This window comes from Anas platyrhynchos, chromosome 14, assembly GCF_047663525.1.
Source record: "Anas platyrhynchos isolate ZD024472 breed Pekin duck chromosome 14, IASCAAS_PekinDuck_T2T, whole genome shotgun sequence".
Taxonomy (NCBI): domain Eukaryota; kingdom Metazoa; phylum Chordata; class Aves; order Anseriformes; family Anatidae; genus Anas; species Anas platyrhynchos.
Window position 1 is genome coordinate 12,694,673 of NC_092600.1, and position 20,492 is coordinate 12,715,164.

Here is a 20,492-nt window from a genome sequence, read left to right on the forward strand (position 1 = left end):
CGTGCAGTGCCGGGCAGAGGCTGCGGGCGCCGCTGTTCACCACGGAGGAGAGGAGAAGAAGGAGCAGAGCGCTGCAGCCAGCCCCGCCCGCGGCGGCCCGGCTCGCTCGCCCACGGCAGCGGCACCGGTCGGCTCGCTCGCTCTCTGTGTCGGCGGCCGGGCGGGCAGCAAGTAGCCCCGCCGTGCGGAGCAGAGATAAAACGAGGCGGAGGGGTCGGAAGGATCCGCAGGCGGCGGAGGAGCCAGACTCGAAGCGTGACCCGCACCGAGAGCCGGAGTGAGATTCTGATCCGGAGCCAAAGCCAAAGAGCCGGGTGGGCGGCGGTGAGCGGCGGGAGTCCGGTGCAGACGGGGCCGTGGCGGAGATGTGTGCAGCGAGAGAACGGCGCTGGAGCCGGAGGCAGCGAGCGCTGCTATGCTGCGTGTTGGTGGCGGCGTGGGAGGCGGTGTGGGGGCAGTTGCGCTACTCGGTGCCCGAGGAGCTGCCCAAGGGCTCTTTCGTGGGCGACGTGGCCAAGGACCTGGCGCTGCAGCTGCCGGCGCTCCGCGATCGCGGCGCCCGTATCCTGGACCGAGGTAGGACACGGTATTTTGCTCTGCATGCGAACAGCGGCCACCTGGTGACGGCGGAGAGGCTAGATAGAGAGCAGCTGTGCGAGGGCGTGCAACGATGTGTGCTGCGCTGTGAGGTGATCGTGGAGGGCGAGATGAAGGTTTACGAGATCGAAGTGGAAATCACGGATATTAACGACAACGCCCCCAGCTTCCGAGAGTCCGAACCGGAACTGAGAATGAGCGAGACGACGCCTCCCGGGTCTCGCTTTCCCCTGGTGGAAGCAAGCGACCCGGACGTGGGAGTGAATTCCCTGCAGAGCTACGAGCTGAGCGGCGACGAGCACTTCTCGCTGTCCGTGCAGGCGGGAGCCGACGGCGAGAAGCGTCCCGAGCTCGTGTTGGCCAAGGCGCTGGACCGGGAGGAGGCGGCGTTTCACGAGCTGGTGCTGAAGGCGATCGACGGCGGCGAGCCGGCACGGACGGGCACGGCGCGCATCCGCGTGTCTGTGCTGGACGCCAACGACAACGCGCCCGTGTTCAGCCAGGCGGTGTACGCGGTGAGCGTGCCCGAGGACGTGCCCGTGGGCTCCACCCTGCTCACCCTCACGGCCACCGACGCCGACGAGGGACTTAACGGCGATGTGACGTATTCATTTAAGAAAATTACCGACAAATCCTTGAAGATATTCTACCTCGATTCCGAGACGGGATCGATCAGACTATTGAGGAGCCTGGACTTCGAGGAAGGCGACTCCTACGAAATGGAGGTGCAGGCACACGACGGTGGTGGCCTTTTTCACACAGCTAGAATCTCGATCTCGGTGACCGACGTAAATGATAACGCGCCCGAGCTGACTGTGTCGTCGGCGCTGAGCGAGATCTCGGAGGACGCGCCGCCGGGGACGGTGGTGGCCCTGCTGCACGTGCAGGACCGCGACTCGGGCACCAACGGCGAGGTGCGGTGCTCGCTGGTCGGCGACGTGCCGTTCCGTCTGCGGAGCTCGGTGGGCAGCTACTACAGCGTGGTGACGTCGCGGGAGCTGGACCGGGAGGAGGTGTCGGAGTACAACGTGACGGTGTGGGCGTCGGACGGCGGGTCGCCGTCGCTGCGGAGCAGCGCGGTGCTGGCGCTGCGCGTGCTGGACGTGAACGACAACGCGCCGGTGTTCGCGGAGGCGCGCTACAGCGCCCGTCTGCCCGAGAACAACGCCGAGGGCGCGCTGGTGCTGACGGTGCGGGCGTGGGACGCGGACTGGGGGCAGAACGCGCGCGTGCGCTACCGGCTGGCGGAGGGGCGCGTGCGGGGCGCGCCGCTGTCGTCCTACGTGTCGGTGCAGGCGGAGACGGGCGCGCTGTACGCGCTGCGCTCGTTCGACTACGAGGAGGTGCGCGAGGTGGGGCTGTGGGTGCGGGCGGAGGACGGCGGCGCGCCGGCGCTGAGCAGCAACGTGTCGGTGCGGCTGCTGATCGTGGACGAGAACGACAACGCGCCGCAGGTGCTGTACCCGCCGGCGGCGGCGGGCGCGGGCTGGACGGGCGTGGAGCTGGCGCCGCGCTCGGCGGAGCCCGGCGCGCTGGTGGCCAAGGTGGTGGCGGTGGACGCGGACGCGGGGCAGAACGCGTGGCTGTCCTACGAGCTGGCCAGGGCGACGGAGCCGGGGCTGTTCCGCGTGGGGCTGCACAGCGGCGAGGTGCGCACGGCGCGCTCGCCGCTGGCCCGCGACGCGCCCAGGCACAGCCTGGTGGTGGTGGTGAAGGACCAGGGCCGGCCGGCGCTGTCGGCCACGGCCACGCTGACGGTGGTGCTGGCCGAGAGCGTGGCCGAGCTGCTGTCGGAGCTGGGCAGCGCGGCGGCGCCGGCCGAGCCCGGCGGCAGCCTGACGCGCTGGCTGGTGCTGGCCGTGGCGGCCGTGTCGTGCCTCTTCGTCGCCTTCCTGCTGCTGCTGCTGGCGCTGCGCCTGCGGCGCTGGCGCCGCTCGCAGCTGCTGCCGCCGGCCAGCGGCGCCTTGCGCGGCGTGCCGGCCTCGCACTTCGTGGGCATCGACGGCGTCCGCGCCTTCCTGCACTCCTACTCGCATGAGGTGTCGCTCACGGCCGACTCGCGCAAGAGCCAGCGGCGCTGGGCGGCCGACAGCTGCTGCAACACCCTCCCGGCGCGGCCGCCGCCCGACAAGGCCGCGCCGCTGCTCGGGGAAGACGCTGCCGGCGCCCGCGGCGCACCGCCCGACGCCCTCCCGGTGAGTCAGTCGCTCCGGACACCCCGACGCCCTCCGTCTCGGCGCTTACCTCCCTTCCTGCTCATTGCCTTTCCCTCCCTGTTCTGCTTCCCCTTACGATGTCCCAGAATGATAAGCCTTTATTAGCTGTTGACATACGGTTAAAAGGTGATTATTGAGAGTGTTTCAATTGAATGCTATGAATGTAGAGGAGTGAAGTTGGGACGTTGGTTCTGAAGAGAAGGTATGATATGTGGTGATATTGTTTGAGCAGTGGTACGATTGTGATATGCCAACTTCTGTAGCATATATTAATTTTGAATTTATAATTTTGAGAATGCCTGCAGCATTTTTGCACCATTTGATCCTGGTTTTGCTTTCCTGAAAGGCAACGCTAATCCTCTGATGCCAAAATGTTCTGTTTTTTTTTTGTTGTTGTTGTTGTCTGAGGAGTAGATGTAAACATGATTTTAGTAGAAGAGGCATGTCTCCATGGAACAGCGCATATACTTAAAGCAGAGGGACATTTCCTTACTGATGTTTTTACGATGACCCAGTCTTTGTTGCGGAAAGAATCCTCTCTGTCCCTTATCTCTTTAGGAGGCTTTAGATACTTGCAGAGAAATGTAGCTCCCTTCATGGTATACTTTGAAGGTGTGCTTGTACATTGTGCGTGAGATTGGGAAAAGGTTTGTTGAACTTCTCCTTTGGTGAGATTTGCTTGCAAATTGTGATGGGGAAAGAAAAGCATTGAAGTTACGAAGGTTTGAGGTAACGTGTTGAGGGAATGTTGTGTGAGGGGCTGTAGAAGGGCTGGTGGTTCTTTGTCTTGTTTTAGTTATTCCATTCCCCACAAAGCTGTGGTTTATGCTCTTTGAAGTCTGTCTGGTCAATAGGTTTTGCCTGAGAAATATTACTAATATTTTTGGGGATCTTAGGGAGAGCCTTCTGTACAATTCATTTCCTACTATGTAACTTAAAAGATCTACTAGTACGAATACTGAAAAATAACTAAATATAAAAAATATAAATGTATATAAACAATCTGCATAACATTTATTGTCTTCACAATGTTAGGTCATGTTAATGTGGTGGAAAGAAATGTCTTTAGAGCTGTCCATGGTATAGTCTCTGTGCATGTTATGAAGAAGTGGGCTGGGCAATCGGTCTTTTAATAAAGTCCTTCTGCCTTTTATGAATAGGGAAGGCAAACATAACAGCTGGGAGTAGTTCAAGAATTCTTTGTGTGTGATGTTCTCTTGGTAGAAAGAGGAACCTTTGAACCCTGACCTCTCAAGAATGGAGCTGGAAGTGGCTTTGCTACCAGACATATTCTACAACAACAGCTGTATTCATAGAATCCTGGAATCCTTTAGGTTGGAAAAGACCTCTTAGATCATCTACCATTAAACCATGTCACTAAGTTCTACATGCTCACACCTCTGAAGACCTTCAGTGTTGGCAACTCAACTACATCGATGGGCAGCCTTGGTGAATATTTCACAGTCTTTTCAGTGAAACACATTTTCCTAATATCCAATGTAAACCTCCACTGCAGCAATCTGAAGCCATGTCCTATTGTTTTATCACATGGTTCTTGGCAACAGGCTGATTCCCACTTTGCTGTAGCCCCCATTAAGGTAATTGTAGAACACAGTAAGATCTGCCCTGAGCCTCCTTTACTGTAGACTAAACAACCCCATCTCCATCAGCTGCTCCTAATGAGATCTGTTCTCTAGACCCTTCAACAGCTCCGTTGCCCTGCTTTGACCTGTTTCAGCACCTCAGTAACCTTCCTGTAGTGAGGGGTCCAAAACTGATCACAGTATTTGACGTGCAGCCTCAGGAGAGCCGAGTACAGAGGGACAATCACTTCCGTAGTCCTGCTAGCCAGAGTATTTCTGACACAAATCAGGATGCTGCTGGATCTCTTGGCCACATTACTGGCTCATATTCAGCTGGCTATTGACCAATATTCGGAGGTAGCTTTCAGCCAGCCAGCTTTTGAGCCAGTCTTCTTTCCTCAGTCTGTAGCACTGCATGGGATTGCTGTGACCGAAACAAAGGACCCATCACTTAGCCTTCTGGCCCCATAGACTTCCATATATCTAAGTAGTTTATCATGTTGCTGACCCTTTTCTTATGGATTATGAGGTCTTCATTCTGGTTCCTGTCCCTATCTACCAGGTAGTCAGGGGATTGTGTACCCAGAGAAAAATAGGTCTTGTTGCTGAAGACTATGACCAAACCACATTGGGGTGATCATCTCTTTCTTGTCACTGTGTTTCCCCTCCACATCCAATAACAGATGGAGCTTGTCTTTGGTCCTCCTTTTCTTGTTTTTCTATTTAGAAAATCATTGTTGATGCCTTTAAGACCAGTAGCCAGCTTGAGTTCCAGCTGGGATTTGGCCCTTCTGATTTTCACTGCACACAGTCTGAAACATCTCCTGAGTAATGGAAGTACATCCCTGGAATTTCATTCTATCTAATGATGAGGCAAATTTAAAAAATAAAAAAAAATAAAATAAAAAAAGAAGATCTGTAGAGTGACAGTGAAGTCCTTCATTTGTGCAATTTTCACATTTTTGCCTTGTTTGCTGTGGACTGGGCCTGAATGTGGCACAGACCCCTAAAAAGACTGGAAGATCTACTAGAAAAGAACTACTTTGATATATCTCTCTTTCAGTAAAGTGTCAGAGAATTATATGCCCTTTTCTTTCTGCTTTTACCAATGGTAAGAAATAGGATGTTTTCCATGATGCAGATAAAGACTGTGATTGTAGAGTAGAAAGAGTGAGAGGCAGGCTTAGAGCCTGGAAATTAGTTGGATCAGTGTGTCTTTGGCTGGGAAATGCTTTGGTTTCATGCATTGAACCTACTCTATGGCGTAGAGGTCTCTGAAGTGAAAGGGTGAAGACTGCAGTCACCATCATGTATGAAGGTGAAGTCAAAGAAGAGCAAAAGGGTACTGTAGGGGCAGGTGTTCCATGAAAGCAATAATCTAGGGCTGTAGCTGATGCCAAGCACTGATGTAATAACCATTAGCCATGAGTGTGAATGCTGACTGTGTAAAATGAGATCCAGTGATTCAGCATGACAGAATCAGGAAAATATGATAGATGCTTATTGCTCGAGATATTTCATGGTCTTCCTTTGGATTTTTTTTCTCAAATGAATGTATTGGACGTGTTTGATAAGTGATGTCAAATTCTGCCCTCTTCTTATACCTCTGTGTACACTGGCATGCTCGTGTCCCATGGTTCTCTGACACATTCAAAGTGAATGCCCTGGGGTTTTCTTCTGTTTTATGGGTAGGCATTTTTCTGGAAAACCGTTAAAGTGAATGGAAGATAGAAAAGCGACATACTTTTCTATGACATCCCGAATTATAAATAAATGTTAGGCTTCAATGTATACAAAGCGTTGAAAAGAAAACATTAATTAAAGAAGGACTGCAAAAGAGATCACTGAAAGTCCTTTAAGTGAATATCGTTCTGCAAAAAGGTGTAATATTTATAATTAATTTGAGGCCTAATTAACACGAGTAATTTTACCTGCCATGCAGTAGAACTAAGATATCAAGAAGAGGCCACTACCTCCATTCTGATCATGACCTCCCTGAAGACCAGAATGAAATCGATCTTCTCCTCGAAGAAGAGAAGGCGTTGTGGAAGCAAATGTACCGACTCTGCGCCGTGCCGCAGGGGAATATGCTGAGTCACCGTGTCCCCGTAGAAGGAAGATTTCCGCGGAAGAGGCAGGGCGGCGGCGCTCGCTGTGAGCCGTGCGTGCAGTGCCGTGCGGAGGCTGCGGGCGCCGCTGTTCACCACGGAGGAGAGGAGAGGAAGGAGCGGAGCGCTGCAGCCAGCCCCGCCCGCTGCGGCCCGGCTCGCCCGCTCGCTGTATCGGCGGCCGTGCGGGCTGCGAATGGCCCCGCGGATCGGAGCCGAGCTACATAGAGGCGGAAGGGACGGCGAGAGCGGGCGGCGGCGGGGCCGAAGCCGAGGACGGGAAACGAAACGGGAGAGAGAATCTGATCCAGAGCCGGAAGCGAGGAGTCGGATCAGCGGCGGAGAGCTCTCGGCTGGCGTCCGGTGCTGGCGGGACCGAGGTGGAGATGTGCGCGGCGAGAGAAGGGCGGTGGGGCCGGAGGCAGCGAGCGCTGCTGTGCTGCGTGTTGGTGGCAGCGTGGGAGGCGGCGTGGGGACAGCTGCGCTACTCGGTGCCCGAGGAGCTGCCCAAGGGCTCTTTCGTGGGCGACGTGGCCAAGGACCTGGCGCTGCAGCTGCCGGCGCTCCGAGATCGCGGCGCCCGAGTGGTGTCGGCAGATAGGACGCAGTATTTTGCTCTGCATGCGAACAGCGGCCACCTGGTGACGGCGGAGAGGCTAGATAGAGAGCAGCTGTGCCGGCTGGTAGAGCGATGTGTGCTGCGCTGTGAGGTGATCGTGGAGGGGGAGATGAAGGTCTACAGTATCGAAGTGGAAATCACGGATATTAACGACAATGCCCCCAGCTTCCGAGAGTCCGAACCGGAACTGAGAATAAGCGAGACGACAGCTCCCGGGTCGCGTTTTCCCCTGGCCGAGGCTCGCGACCCGGACGTGGGAGTGAATTCCCTGCAGAGCTACGAGCTGAGCGGCGACGAGCACTTCTCGCTGTCCGTGCAGGCGGGAGCCGACGGCGAGAAGCGTCCCGAGCTGGTGCTGGCCAAGGCGCTGGACCGGGAAGAGGCAGCGTTTCACGAGCTGGTGCTGAGGGCGAGCGACGGCGGCGAGCCGGCACGGACGGGCACGGCGCGCATCCGCGTGTCTGTGCTGGACGCCAACGACAACGCGCCCGTGTTCAGCCAGGCGGTGTACGCGGTGAGCGTGCCCGAGGACGTTCCTGTGAGCTCTACCCTGCTCACACTCACGGCCACTGACGCCGACGAGGGAATCAACGCGAATGTGAAATACTCCGTTAAGAAAGCGACACACCTAGCATCGGAAATTTTCTACCTGGATCCGGAGACGGGTTCGATCAGGCTGGTGAGGAGCCTGGACTTCGAGGAAGGCGACTCCTATGATCTCCAAGTGATGGCACGGGACGGCGGTGGCCTATCCGACACGGCTACGGTCTCGATCTCGGTCACCGACGTGAATGACTACGCGCCCGAGATTTCGGTGCGGTCGGCGCTGAGCGAGATCTCGGAGGACGCGCCGCCGGGGACGGTGGTGGCCCTGCTGCACGTGCAGGACCGCGACTCGGGCGCCAACGGCGAGGTGCGGTGCAGCATCGAGGAGAGCGTCCCGTTCCGCCTGAAGAGGGAGCTGGACAATTACTACAGCGTGGTGACGTCGCGGGAGCTGGACCGGGAGGAGGTGTCGGAGTACAACGTGACGGTGTGGGCGTCGGACGGCGGGTCGCCGTCGCTGCGGAGCAGCGCGGTGCTGGCGCTGCGCGTGCTGGACGTGAACGACAACGCGCCGGTGTTCGCGGAGGCGCGCTACAGCGCCCGTCTGCCCGAGAACAACGCCGAGGGCGCGCTGGTGCTGACGGTGCGGGCGTGGGACGCGGACTGGGGGCAGAACGCGCGCGTGCGCTACCGGCTGGCGGAGGGGCGCGTGCGGGGCGCGCCGCTGTCGTCCTACGTGTCGGTGCAGGCGGAGACGGGCGCGCTGTACGCGCTGCGCTCGTTCGACTACGAGGAGGTGCGCGAGGTGGGGCTGTGGGTGCGGGCGGAGGACGGCGGCGCGCCGGCGCTGAGCAGCAACGTGTCGGTGCGGCTGCTGATCGTGGACGAGAACGACAACGCGCCGCAGGTGCTGTACCCGCCGTCGTCGTCGGCGGCGGGCGCGGGCTGGACGGGCGTGGAGCTGGCGCCGCGCTCGGCGGAGCCCGGCGCGCTGGTGGCCAAGGTGGTGGCGGTGGACGCGGACGCGGGGCAGAACGCGTGGCTGTCCTACGAGCTGGCCAAGGCGACGGAGCCGGGGCTGTTCCGCGTGGGGCTGCACAGCGGCGAGGTGCGCACGGCGCGCTCGCCGCTGGCCCGCGACGCGCCCAGGCACAGCCTGGTGGTGGTGGTGAAGGACCAGGGCCGGCCGGCGCTGTCGGCCACGGCCACGCTGACGGTGGTGCTGGCCGAGAGCGTGGCCGAGCTGCTGTCGGAGCTGGGCAGCGCGGCGGCGCCGGCCGAGCCCGGCGGCAGCCTGACGCGCTGGCTGGTGCTGGCCGTGGCGGCCGTGTCGTGCCTCTTCGTCGCCTTCCTGCTGCTGCTGCTGGCGCTGCGCCTGCGGCGCTGGCGCCGCTCGCAGCTGCTGCCGCCGGCCAGCGGCGCCTTGCGCGGCGTGCCGGCCTCGCACTTCGTGGGCATCGACGGCGTCCGCGCCTTCCTGCACTCCTACTCGCACGAGGTGTCGCTCACGGCCGACTCGCGCAAGAGCCAGCGGCGCTGGGCGGCCGACAGCTGCTGCAACACCCTCCCGGCGCGGCCGCCGCCCGACAAGGCCGCGCCGCTGCTCGGGGAAGACGCTGCCGGCGCCCGCGGCGCCCCGCCCGACGCCCTCCCGGTGAGTCAGTCGCTCCGGACACCCCGACGCCCTCCGTCTCGGCGCTTGCCTCCCTTCCTTCTCCTTGCCTTTCCCTCCCCGTTCTCCTTCCCGGCTATGGACGTTAGCTGCTGATGAAGGCACAGCTTCGTTCGGCAGTGTATTGTGAGTGCTTGCCCGTGTCTCAGGGGAGGCAAGTTCGGGCTTTGCTGCCAGCATTATACTTTGTGCTGAGTACAGGATATGAGAGGTGGCTTTTGCATGCATTTTCACTCTGGCTAGGCTTATCTTAGTTTTACACGTGCCATCTAGTTGTTTATTCTGTCCCCTGATGTTTATCACGAAGGATTTCCTTTTTTCCTTCATTTCTCCTTTTTTTTTCTGAATCCTTCTTGTTCTCATTCCTGGGCGGGTAGATTGGTTTCTCAGCAATGCTCAGCTTTGTTGTGCAATGGGTTGTGGATGGCTGCCCCTTGCTCGAGGGAGTGAAGCACAGTCTCTGCTGCCACCGTTATCCTTGGTGTGGGAGGCAGAGATGAGTGGGGCCTTTTACTTGCAACTCTGCTCCAGAGGAACTTTTTTCTCACTTTCCATATGGTTGCTCATTTCTTACACAGTTATGTATCGTGCAGGTTTTCCTTTTTCTGCATCCTGAGTAAGTGTTCACTTTAGGTTATCAATAGTTTAAAATATATCACACCAATAGTCTGTGTGCCTGGTCAGTTGTGTGTGGTTCCCTGCAAACAGAATCTTAATGGCCCCATGTTTCACTTTACTGCTCATGCCATATACTCTACGTAACTTTCGTGTTGCTGCATGAAGATTAATAGAAATGTATTTATATGCATCTGCGCTGTGTTTTTTTTTGTTCTCCTTGCTTTTCCCTCCCCACTGTCATTCCCCTTAAAATGTTCCCGAAGTATAAGCCCTTATTAGTGATCAACATATAGTTAGAAGCTAATTATTGTGAGTGGTTGAACTGAATGCTTTGAATGTAGAGTGAAGTTGAGATCTTGGTTCTGAATTTGAACAGAAGGTGTGATTAGTGGCGATATTGTTTGAGCAGTGTATGATTTTACTGTGAATGGCAATTTCTATAGCATAAATTATGTTTGATTTTATAATTTTAACAATGTCTGCAGCATTTTTGCACCATTTGATCCTGGTTTTGCTTTCCTCAAAGGCAATGCTAGTCTTTTGATGCTATAGTATTCTGCAGAGAAACTGCTTATAGGGCTATGATGTCTGTGTATAATGGCTTCTAATACCTGTAAAAATCCTCCTTAATCCACCTTCTTAATCTGCTTTGTGCTATAGTGTTTCTCCCTAGTTGTATTCCATTTTTGGACCTTTCTTTTCAGGAATTTTTGCTTCATATTTTGCATTTCTCGATTGGCCTTTTACATTGTAAATACAAAGTTAGTATTGCATCAATTCGTTATTTCCCTTGAGACATTCCTATAAGCCATCAGGGGACAAATATTTGTGTATAAGGGAAATGAAACAGAAGCTCAAACTGAATCTGTCTTCTGTGCTCTCAACACTTATATTCATTGGAGATATGCAGGCCATATCACGGAACAATGGAATAGAGCAGATGAATATTTATAGAAGTGAAGTCCAGATGAAAACTGTAGTGCTTTGTTTGCAGCATGACACCTGTGTCATTACTTGGTGATCTTGGGAGGCATTTTCCTGCGCAGAGAGAAGATTGTGCCACATTCACGGTGGCACAGGTGACACCTTTACCAGACTTTCTCTTTGAATGCTTCCTTCTGCTGCTTGTTTGATTTTTTTTTTCCTAGTCTTATGTCTATGTGTGTAGGTTGAGTGATCAGTAGTAGCATAGAGCCTTGTTGATGAATGTGTTATGTGTACATGGGCCTTGCTTATGTAAACCACCAGCTGAGTATTTGACTTGGAGCTGGTGTAGAAGACTGCAAACATGAGGGTACTTGTGCATTTTTGTTTGTTTGTTTGTTTTTGTCTGGGTAGTGGATGTAAACATAAAGTTAGTAGAAGAGACATGTCTGCGTGGAACAGCCCATGCTCTAAAAGGAGAGGGACATTCCTTTACACATATATTTACAAAGATCCAGTATCTGGAGAATGAATCCTCTGTCTTTCCCCTTATCTCATTAGTAGGCCTTAGAAGCTTGCACAAAGATGTAGCTCCCTTCATGGTATGCTTGGATGGTGTGGTTGTGCACAGTACTTGATACTGGGAAATGGTCAGTTGAACTTTTCCTTTGATGAGACTTGCTTGCAAATTCTGAGGGTGAAAGTATTGAAATTGTGGAAGTTTTGAGTTGTCAGGTTGGGGGAGCATTGTGTGAGGGGCTATAGAAGGACAGATGCTCCTTTCTCTGCTACTTTTGTTTATTTCATTCCACACACATCTGTGGTTTATGCACTTTGAAGTCTGTCTACGGATTAGTTTTTGCCTGAGGTATGTTATTGAGCTTGTATTGGGATTTTTGGGTTATCTTCTGTAGAATTAATTCCCTACTGTCTACCTTACATGCTCTAGTACTATGAATACTGAAAAACATCCACGTGTATAACCTAGCTGCATATCATTTATTTTCTTCTTAATGTTTGTATTACATCATGATAACAAGGTGAGAAAAAAGTTGTCTGGTGCTATCCATGTTGCATGTGAAGAAATGCACTGAGCAATTGGTCTTTTAATCATGTCCTTCAGGCTGTCATGAAGAAGGAAGGCAATCATTGCAGATGGGAGTAGTTTGGAAATTCTTGCAGCAATTATGGAGGAATTGTATATGTTTACGTGGTTTAGTAGCAAATCCTTATCTCCCTTGTGAAGATATTATAAACCATCTGAAGACAAATTTTTGTGAATACGGGAAATGAAACAGAAGCTCAAACTGAGTATGTCTTCAGTGCTCACAAGACTTAGCATGAGTAGGGGTCCCACATTAAGGCCTTTACATTTACAGTTTCATATGGTATGAGCTTTTATTGGGATCTTTGGGAGAGCCTTCTGGGGAATTAATTCCCTACTATCTACTTTACATGCCCTACTACTACGAATGCTCAAAAATGTTAATGTGTATAACTTAGCTGCATTTTGTTTATACTCTTCACAGTGATTATATTGCTTCCTGATAATGTGATGAAACAAATTGTCTTTTGATGTGTCCATGGTGTAGTCTTTGTGAATGTTGTGACGAAATGCGCTGGGTAATTCATTCAACCTTAGATGATCTCCTTTGCTGAAGAGGGAAGGCAATCCTAATAGTTGGAAATAGTTTGGGAATTCTTCCTGTGTGAATGTCTCTTGCTAGCACGTGGAGCCTTAGAGCACCTTAGAGCATTCTTCATTCTCTGAAGAATGGAGCTGGAAGTGGTATTGCTGGCAGACACGTGGTATGCCCAACCTTTTCCCTAGCATTGTTAAGTTCACCATTAACCCATGTCTCTAAGCTTTTTGAAAATCTCCAAGGACAGTGATTCAACTACTTCCCTGGGCAGCCTGTTCCAATACTTCACAACCCTTTGAGGAAATACATTTTTCCTAACATCCAGCCTAAACCTCCCCTGGTGCACCATTTAGCCTATTTCCGTCCCCTTAACACTTGGTGCTTGGGAGAAGAGGCCAATCCACACTTTGCTGTGGCCCCCTTTAAGGTAATTGTAGATCATGATAAGGTCTGCCCTAAGTCCTCTTTTCTCCAGGCTCAACAACTCAGGTCGCACAGATGCTCCTTGTAAGTCTACTTCTCTAAACCCTTCCATAGCTCCGTTTACTCTTATTTGGACATGCTCTAGCAACTCAGTGTCCTTCTTGTAGTGAGGGGCTCAAACGTGAAGACTGTATTTGAGGTGTGGCCTCACCAGAGATGAGTACAGAGGAACAATCACTTCCCTAGCCCTGCTGGCTGGAATATTTCTGGTACAAGTCAGGATACTGTTGGCTTTCTTGGACACGTGAGCATACTGCTGGTTCATATTCAGTCGTCTATCAACCAGTCCTCAGTGGTTTCCTTCAGCCTGGCAGCTTTCCAGCCACTCTTCCCACAGCCAGTAGCACTGCATGGGGTTGTTTGAACCCAAACACAGGACCTGTCACTTAGCCTTGTTGAACCACATACTGCTGGCCTCAGACCATCAGCCCAACCTATCCAGATACCTCTGCAGAGCCTTCCTATCCTCAAGGAGATCAAAACTCATGCCAAACTTGGTGTCATCTGAAAACGTAGTGAGGATGCACTCAATCCCTTCATCCAAATCTTGATAAAGATACTGAAGAGAACTGGCCCTGATACTGAGACCTGGGGGTCACCACTCCTGATCAGCTTTCAACTGCTAACCACCCGTTTGAGTGGACCACAACAATTAGCCAGGACTGATGATGGAAAGTGGCTTGGTGAGCGCTTTGGCCAGCTCCCTCTGTACCCTCATGTGGATCCCATCTGGCCCCACTGACTTGCATACGTCTACGTACTTTAGCAGATCACTGACCATGTCCTTGTGGATTATGAGGGCTTCATTCTGCTCCGTGTCTGTAACTAGCAGGTTGTGAGGGAATGGGGTACCTAGAGAAAAATGGACTTGCTTCTAAAGACTGAGACCAAAAAGGCTTTAAGGAGATGATTTCTTGTCACTATGTTTCCTCTCACATCTAAGAAAAGATGAAGAGTCTTCTTACTCCACATTTTCTTGTTTGTGTATTTATGAAAACATTTTCGTTGTCCTTAAGAGCATTAGGCAGAATGAGTTCCAGCTGGGCTTTGTCCCTTCTAATTTTCTCCCTGCACTGCCTCACAATATCTTTATATTCTTACTGAGTGTTTCAGGTGCATCCCTTGAATTTTACTTTACATAGTATTGGGGCAGATCAAAAAAAAAAAAAAGATATTTGTAGAGTTGCAGTGGAGTCCTTCACTTGTGTAATTTTCACATTTTTGCCTCATTTTCTGCTTCTGTCTCAACTGGACATCAGTGTGCCAGAGAACCCTAAAAAGATTCTAAGATCATTTAGAATTGTTGGACTGGGGAAGCCGTTTCCTTCCAGACCTTTTCATCCTGTGAAGAGAAATACTTTGAAATATTTCTCTTTCAATAAAATGTCAGTGAATGATGTGCCTTATACTTACTTGTCTGACAAATGGAGAAAAGTAGGATGTTGTCTGTGGTGCAGATAAAGTCTGTGAGTGCAGAGCACAGAGGTTGAGAGGCAGGCATAAAGACTGGAAAATATCTGGGTCAATGTGACTTTGAATGGGGTATGCTTTGGTTTCATACCTGATGCCAAGGCCCGCACCATTTCGCTTCTGATCATGGTGTCCCTGTCCTTAGAGGCAATGATGCTTTGCTGAGAATAAACTATTTGGCAAAAAGTGCCTATGTAGTGGAGGTCTCTGAGGTGAAAGGGTGCAGCTGGAGTCACCACCTTGTATGAAGGTGAAAGCAAAGAAGAGCATAAAGGTGTTGTGGGAACCGGTGTATTCTGGAAATGCTTAACTAGAGTTGCAACTGATCCCAAGTACTGCTGTTGTCTTACAGCTGCCTGTACCCCTGTATGCTTGTCTCCCATGAGGCTTTGTTCCCTTCCCACCAAGTGTCATGGCATTTTCTTCAGGTGTATGGGTAGATATTTATTTGGAAATTAAATTGAAATCAAAACATGGCCAGAATCTAGAATCAGAAGTAACTGAGAGAGCCATGCTACTGCTTTGCATGAATGAAACTGTAGAGAAGACAGGCATGATTTCCTACCAATTGCTGCCTTAAATTAATAGCACAATGTCGTGAAGCACTGCATACAACCATTATGTCTGATCCTCCAGTGCCATGCTGGCTAGACAAAGTTACATGGTAGAAACTGGTGTGGAGTGCTTAATGCCCAATGCCAGCTATCTGTGATCTGTGATGCTGGCAGCACCAGGAGAACTGGTGACAGAAGGCCTGCCTGTCTGTCTGATGTACTACGTTCTGTAGTTCTGGCTGTGCAGAAGGAACTATTACCAAGGAATGTGAATGCTTACTATGTAGAATGAGACCCACTTATTCTGCATGACATGATCAGGAAAATACGACTGATATTTATTACTGGAGAGATTTCCTGGTCTAACTTTTGCTTTTTATGTAATGAATGTACTAATATGTGTTCGAAAAGGGATGCCAAGTTCAGCCCCCATCTTACAACTGCAAGACACTACAATACCCTTGCGTGGTCATGTCTCATGAGTCTTTGCTACCTTCACAGCGAATGCCTGGGGTTTTTTATTTGGTGTATGGGTAGACATTTTTTCTGGAAATCCATTTAAGTGAATGACAGTTAGAAAAGAATCATCAGCTCTTGTGGTCTCCAAGACTGCATTTATAGTGGGCAAAAATGATCAGTGATGAGTGCTCCAGCTGGTTTACTCTATAGCAGGGATGTGGAGTGCATGCACAGCCTGCTCAGAGAGCTGAGGGGGGTTGCTGGTTGCTTGCTGATGCACCCTTACAGGGAGAACTGTATTACATAGTTGTTGACATTGAAACAACAGCACAAATTACAACGAAACTGAATTAGGTGCTCATAAATTGTTGGAAAGCCGAGGAAGCTTTAAACCAAGAAGGAAGGCAAGAATGACATTTGAAATTCGTGGAGTACACAATATTTCTGCAATAGTAAGTTGAGACTAACCACTATTAACAGGATGAATTAACAAAAAAAACCCAAACCTACTTCCCATGCGGAAAAACGAAGACAGCGAGAGGAACACCCTGCCTTCACATTGCTCCTGAGGGCCGTAAAGACCAGAATGCATTCGATATTTCCCTCGAAGAAGAGAAGGCAAGCGCACCGGCGCTGGGCCGTGTCGCAGGGGAATGTGCCGAGGCGCCGTGTCCGTGGGGACCGAAGGTGTCCGCGGAAGAGGCAGGGCGGCGGCGCTCGCTGTGAGCCGTGCGTGCAGTGCCGGTCGGAGGCTGCGGGCGCCGCTGTTCACCACGGAGGAGAGGAGAGGAAGGAGCGGAGCGCTGCAGCCAGCCCCGCCCGCTGCGGCCCGGCTCGCTCGCTCGCTTTGTCGTCGGCCATGCGGGCTGCGAGCGGCCCCGCGGTACGGAACCGAGCTACATAGAGGCGGAAGGGCCGGCGAGACCGGGCGACAGCGGGGCCGGAGCCGAAGCGGGAGTCGGAGCCGGAGCTGCAGGCGAAGAGTCGGGTCGGCGGCGGGGAGCAGTCGGCGAGCGTCCGGTGGTGGGGGTCCGTGGCGGAGATGTGCGCAGCGAGAGAAGGGCGCTGGGGCCGGAGGCAGCGAGCGCTGCTGTGCTGCGTGTTGGTGGCGGCGTGGGAGGCGGCGTGGGGACAGCTGCGCTACTCGGTGCCCGAGGAGCTGCCCAAGGGCTCTTTCGTGGGCGACGTGGCCAAGGACCTGGCGCTGCAGCCGGCGACGCTCCGCGACCGCGGCGCCCGAGTGGTGTCGGCAGATAGGACGCAGTATTTCTCTCTGCATGCGAACAGCGGCCACCTGGTGACGGCGGAGAGGCTAGATAGAGAGCAGCTGTGCGAGGGCGTGCAACGATGTGTGCTGCGCTGTGAGGTGATCGTGGAGGGCGAAATGAAAGTTTACAGGATCGAAGTGGAAATCACGGACATTAACGACAACGCCCCCAGCTTTGAGGAAGCAGAAAATGAACTGAGAACGAGCGAGATGACTGCTCCTGGGTCGCGCTTTCCCCTGTCTAAGGCTCACGACTCGGACGTGGGAGTGAATTCCCTGCAGAGCTACGAGCTGAGCGGCGACGAGCACTTCTCGCTGTCCGTGCAGGCGGGAGCCGACGGCGAGAAGCGTCCCGAGCTCGTGTTGGCCAAGGCGCTGGACCGGGAGGAGGCGGCGTTTCACGAGCTGGTGCTGAGGGCGATCGACGGCGGCGAGCCGGCACGGACGGGCACGGCGCGCATCCGCGTGTCTGTGCTGGACGCCAACGACAACGCGCCCGTGTTCAGCCAGGCGGTGTACGCGGTGCGCGTGCCCGAGGACGTTCCTGTGAGCTCTACCCTGCTCACCCTCACGGCCACCGACGCCGACGAGGGACTCAACGGCAAAGTGAAATACTCATTTAAAGGGATTTCCAAGAAATTCTCGAAGATCTTCCACCTGGATCCCGAGACGGGATCGATCAGACTGTTGAGGAGCCTGGACTTCGAGGAAGGCGACTCCTACGAAATGGAGGTGCAGGCACACGATGCCGGAGAGCTTTTCGACACGGCTACGGTCTCGATCTCGGTGACCGACGTAAATGATAACGCGCCCGAGCTGACTGTGTCGTCGGCGCTGAGCGAGATCTCGGAGGACGCGCCGCCGGGGACGGTGGTGGCCCTGCTGCACGTGCAGGACCGCGACTCGGGCACCAACGGCGAGGTGCGGTGCAGCATCGTGGAGAGCGTCCCGTTCCGCCTGAAGAGGGAGCTGGACAATTACTACAGCGTGGTGACGTCGCGGGAGCTGGACCGGGAGGAGGTGTCGGAGTACAACGTGACGGTGTGGGCGTCGGACGGCGGGTCGCCGTCGCTGCGGAGCAGCGCGGTGCTGGCGCTGCGCGTGCTGGACGTGAACGACAACGCGCCGGTGTTCGCGGAGGCGCGCTACAGCGCCCGTCTGCCCGAGAACAACGCCGAGGGCGCGCTGGTGCTGACGGTGCGGGCGTGGGACGCGGACTGGGGGCAGAACGCGCGCGTGCGCTACCGGCTGGCGGAGGGGCGCGTGCGGGGCGCGCCGCTGTCGTCCTACGTGTCGGTGCAGGCGGAGACGGGCGCGCTGTACGCGCTGCGCTCGTTCGACTACGAGGAGGTGCGCGAGGTGGGGCTGTGGGTGCGGGCGGAGGACGGCGGCGCGCCGGCGCTGAGCAGCAACGTGTCGGTGCGGCTGCTGATCGTGGACGAGAACGACAACGCGCCGCAGGTGCTGTACCCGCCGTCGTCGTCGGCGGCGGGCGCGGGCTGGACGGGCGTGGAGCTGGCGCCGCGCTCGGCGGAGCCCGGCGCGCTGGTGGCCAAGGTGGTGGCGGTGGACGCGGACGCGGGGCAGAACGCGTGGCTGTCCTACGAGCTGGCCAAGGCGACGGAGCCGGGGCTGTTCCGCGTGGGGCTGCACAGCGGCGAGGTGCGCACGGCGCGCTCGCCGCTGGCCCGCGACGCGCCCAGGCACAGCCTGGTGGTGGTGGTGAAGGACCAGGGCCGGCCGGCGCTGTCGGCCACGGCCACGCTGACGGTGGTGCTGGCCGAGAGCGTGGCCGAGCTGCTGTCGGAGCTGGGCAGCGCGGCGGCGCCGGCCGAGCCCGGCGGCAGCCTGACGCGCTGGCTGGTGCTGGCCGTGGCGGCCGTGTCGTGCCTCTTCGTCGCCTTCCTGCTGCTGCTGCTGGCGCTGCGCCTGCGGCGCTGGCGCCGCTCGCAGCTGCTGCCGCCGGCCAGCGGCGCCTTGCGCGGCGTGCCGGCCTCGCACTTCGTGGGCATCGACGGCGTCCGCGCCTTCCTGCACTCCTACTCGCACGAGGTGTCGCTCACGGCCGACTCGCGCAAGAGCCAGCGGCGCCGGGCGGCCGACAGCTGCTGCAACACGCTCCCGGCGCGGCCGCCGCCCGACAAGGCCGCGCCGCTGCTCGGGGAAGACGCTGCCGGCGCCCGCGGCGCACCGCCCGACGCCCTCCCGGTGAGTCAGTCGCTCCGGACACCCCGACGCCCTCCGTCTCGGTGCTTGCCTCCCTTCCTGCTCATTGCCTTTCCTTCCCTGCTCTGCTTCCCGGCCGGGGAATTTTGTATGCTTAACGGTAGGACTTCGTTGAGGAGCAGGTTATGAGTGGCTGCCCCTCATTCAGTTGAGCCAAGCTCGGGCTCTGCTGCCAGCATTACACGTAATGCCGAAGGCACTAGATGAGAGGGGTTTTTTTTGCTTGCAATTTTCTACAACTGGAGTTTTTTTGTTGTTTTGTTTGTTAGTTTGTTGTGTTTGTTGTTGTTTTTTCTTCACTTGCTATGTGGTTGCTCTTTTCTTCCTCTGATGTATGATTCAGATTTTCTTTTTGGTTTTCATCATTCATACTAAATGTGCACTTGAGATTATCAAGGGTTTAGGGCATGTCATCCGGATTTCCCTTGTCCTTTGGCAGTACTCTTAAATTCCTTTCAAACAGCACCTTAGTGTCCCCATGTTTCATTTGGCTGCTTCTCCTCGATACTCCACACAGCTTTTCTGTTCCTGCATAATGATAGGTTGAGCAGAGAGGTGGTCTTGTATACCTTAATTCTTTGGAGTAAGAATGGTCAGGGAAACTGCTCCTTTTGTGCATCATCCCTTGCATATGTGTTGCTTAATATTTGTCCAGGTTGATAAATGTTGTATAAAGAGTGAGATTGGATTCCTTTTCTTGTTCTGCATTTTTAACATTTTTGCCTTGTTTGTTGTTCATGAAAAAAAGTGGCCTCATGTTCGAGAGACCCGGGGGGGGGGGGGGGGGGGGGGGAGGGGGGTAAAGGAAAATCTGTTATGGACTGTTTGGTTGGGGTAGCTGGGTAACTGTTTCCATACACAGCATGCATGTTTACTGCAGTCAGGATAAAGTCTTTGATATCCTTTTGTTTCCTTAAAATGTCAGTGGATGAAACACTCTTGGCCTACATACAGCTGGAACTCGGTTATTATGACTAGTGCAAGGTGAATGAGGGTTGACTTTATTAAGGTTTATAAATATGTAATGTGCGAGTGTCAGGTGGATAGATCCAGGCCCTTCTCAGTGACATCTAATGATAGGACAAGGGGAATGGGTGCAAACTGGAAAATAGGAGATTCCACTGAAATATGAAATGAAACTTTTTCGTGATGAGGGTAATAGAACAGAGAAACAGGCTGCCCAGGGGGGTTCTGGAGTCTTTTCTGGAGACATTCAAAACCTTCCTGGATGCATTCCTGTGTTCTGATCTAGGTGTTCCTGCTCTGGCAGGGGAATTGGACTAGATGATCTTTAAAGGTCCCTTTCAGTCCCTAATGTTCTTTGATTCCATGTGATTCTGTAATTGAATGTTGTGAACAGAGAGCATGGATGGTGAGCGTTTTTTTGTTTATTTGTTGTTTATTTGTTTTTTGAATGTGGAAAATGGGTGGCTCAGCAGAGATATTGTTCAGGCAAAGGTTTGATTTCGTAATTTGTACCAGTTCCTGCAACATTCATGCACCATTT

At 53.9% G+C, this 20,492-nt stretch overlaps 3 protein-coding genes across 4 annotated transcripts in view; all 3 read left to right on the top strand.

The window, feature by feature from the left end:
* Positions 1-20,492, top strand: part of LOC101796191 (protocadherin gamma-C5-like) — a 220,466-nt gene that overhangs the window by 32,714 nt on the left and 167,260 nt on the right. The window contains exon 1 of one of the 2 annotated variants that reach the window (XM_072023280.1): positions 6,645-9,323. The exons of the other annotated variant lie outside the window; for it this stretch is intronic. Within the exon in view, the coding sequence (XP_071879381.1) occupies positions 6,891-9,323 (2,433 nt within the window). The 5' untranslated portion in view covers positions 6,645-6,890. Of the gene's footprint in view, positions 1-6,644; positions 9,324-20,492 lie in introns of those variants that run through there. 2 annotated transcript variants of the gene reach the window in all.
* On the top strand, positions 44-5,228 carry LOC119718383 (protocadherin gamma-A10-like). Its single transcript, XM_072023424.1, has 4 exons — positions 44-2,792; positions 4,038-4,147; positions 4,687-4,753; positions 5,124-5,228. Exons 1-4 carry the CDS (start codon positions 366-368, stop codon positions 5,226-5,228), a joined length of 2,709 nt encoding a protein of 902 aa, XP_071879525.1. The 5' UTR covers positions 44-365.
* Positions 16,468-19,669, top strand: LOC139998655 (protocadherin gamma-A5-like). The gene has a single exon (XM_072023287.1). The coding sequence runs from the start codon at positions 16,535-16,537 to the stop codon at positions 19,112-19,114; it is 2,580 nt and encodes an 859-aa protein (XP_071879388.1). The 5' UTR covers positions 16,468-16,534; the 3' UTR covers positions 19,115-19,669.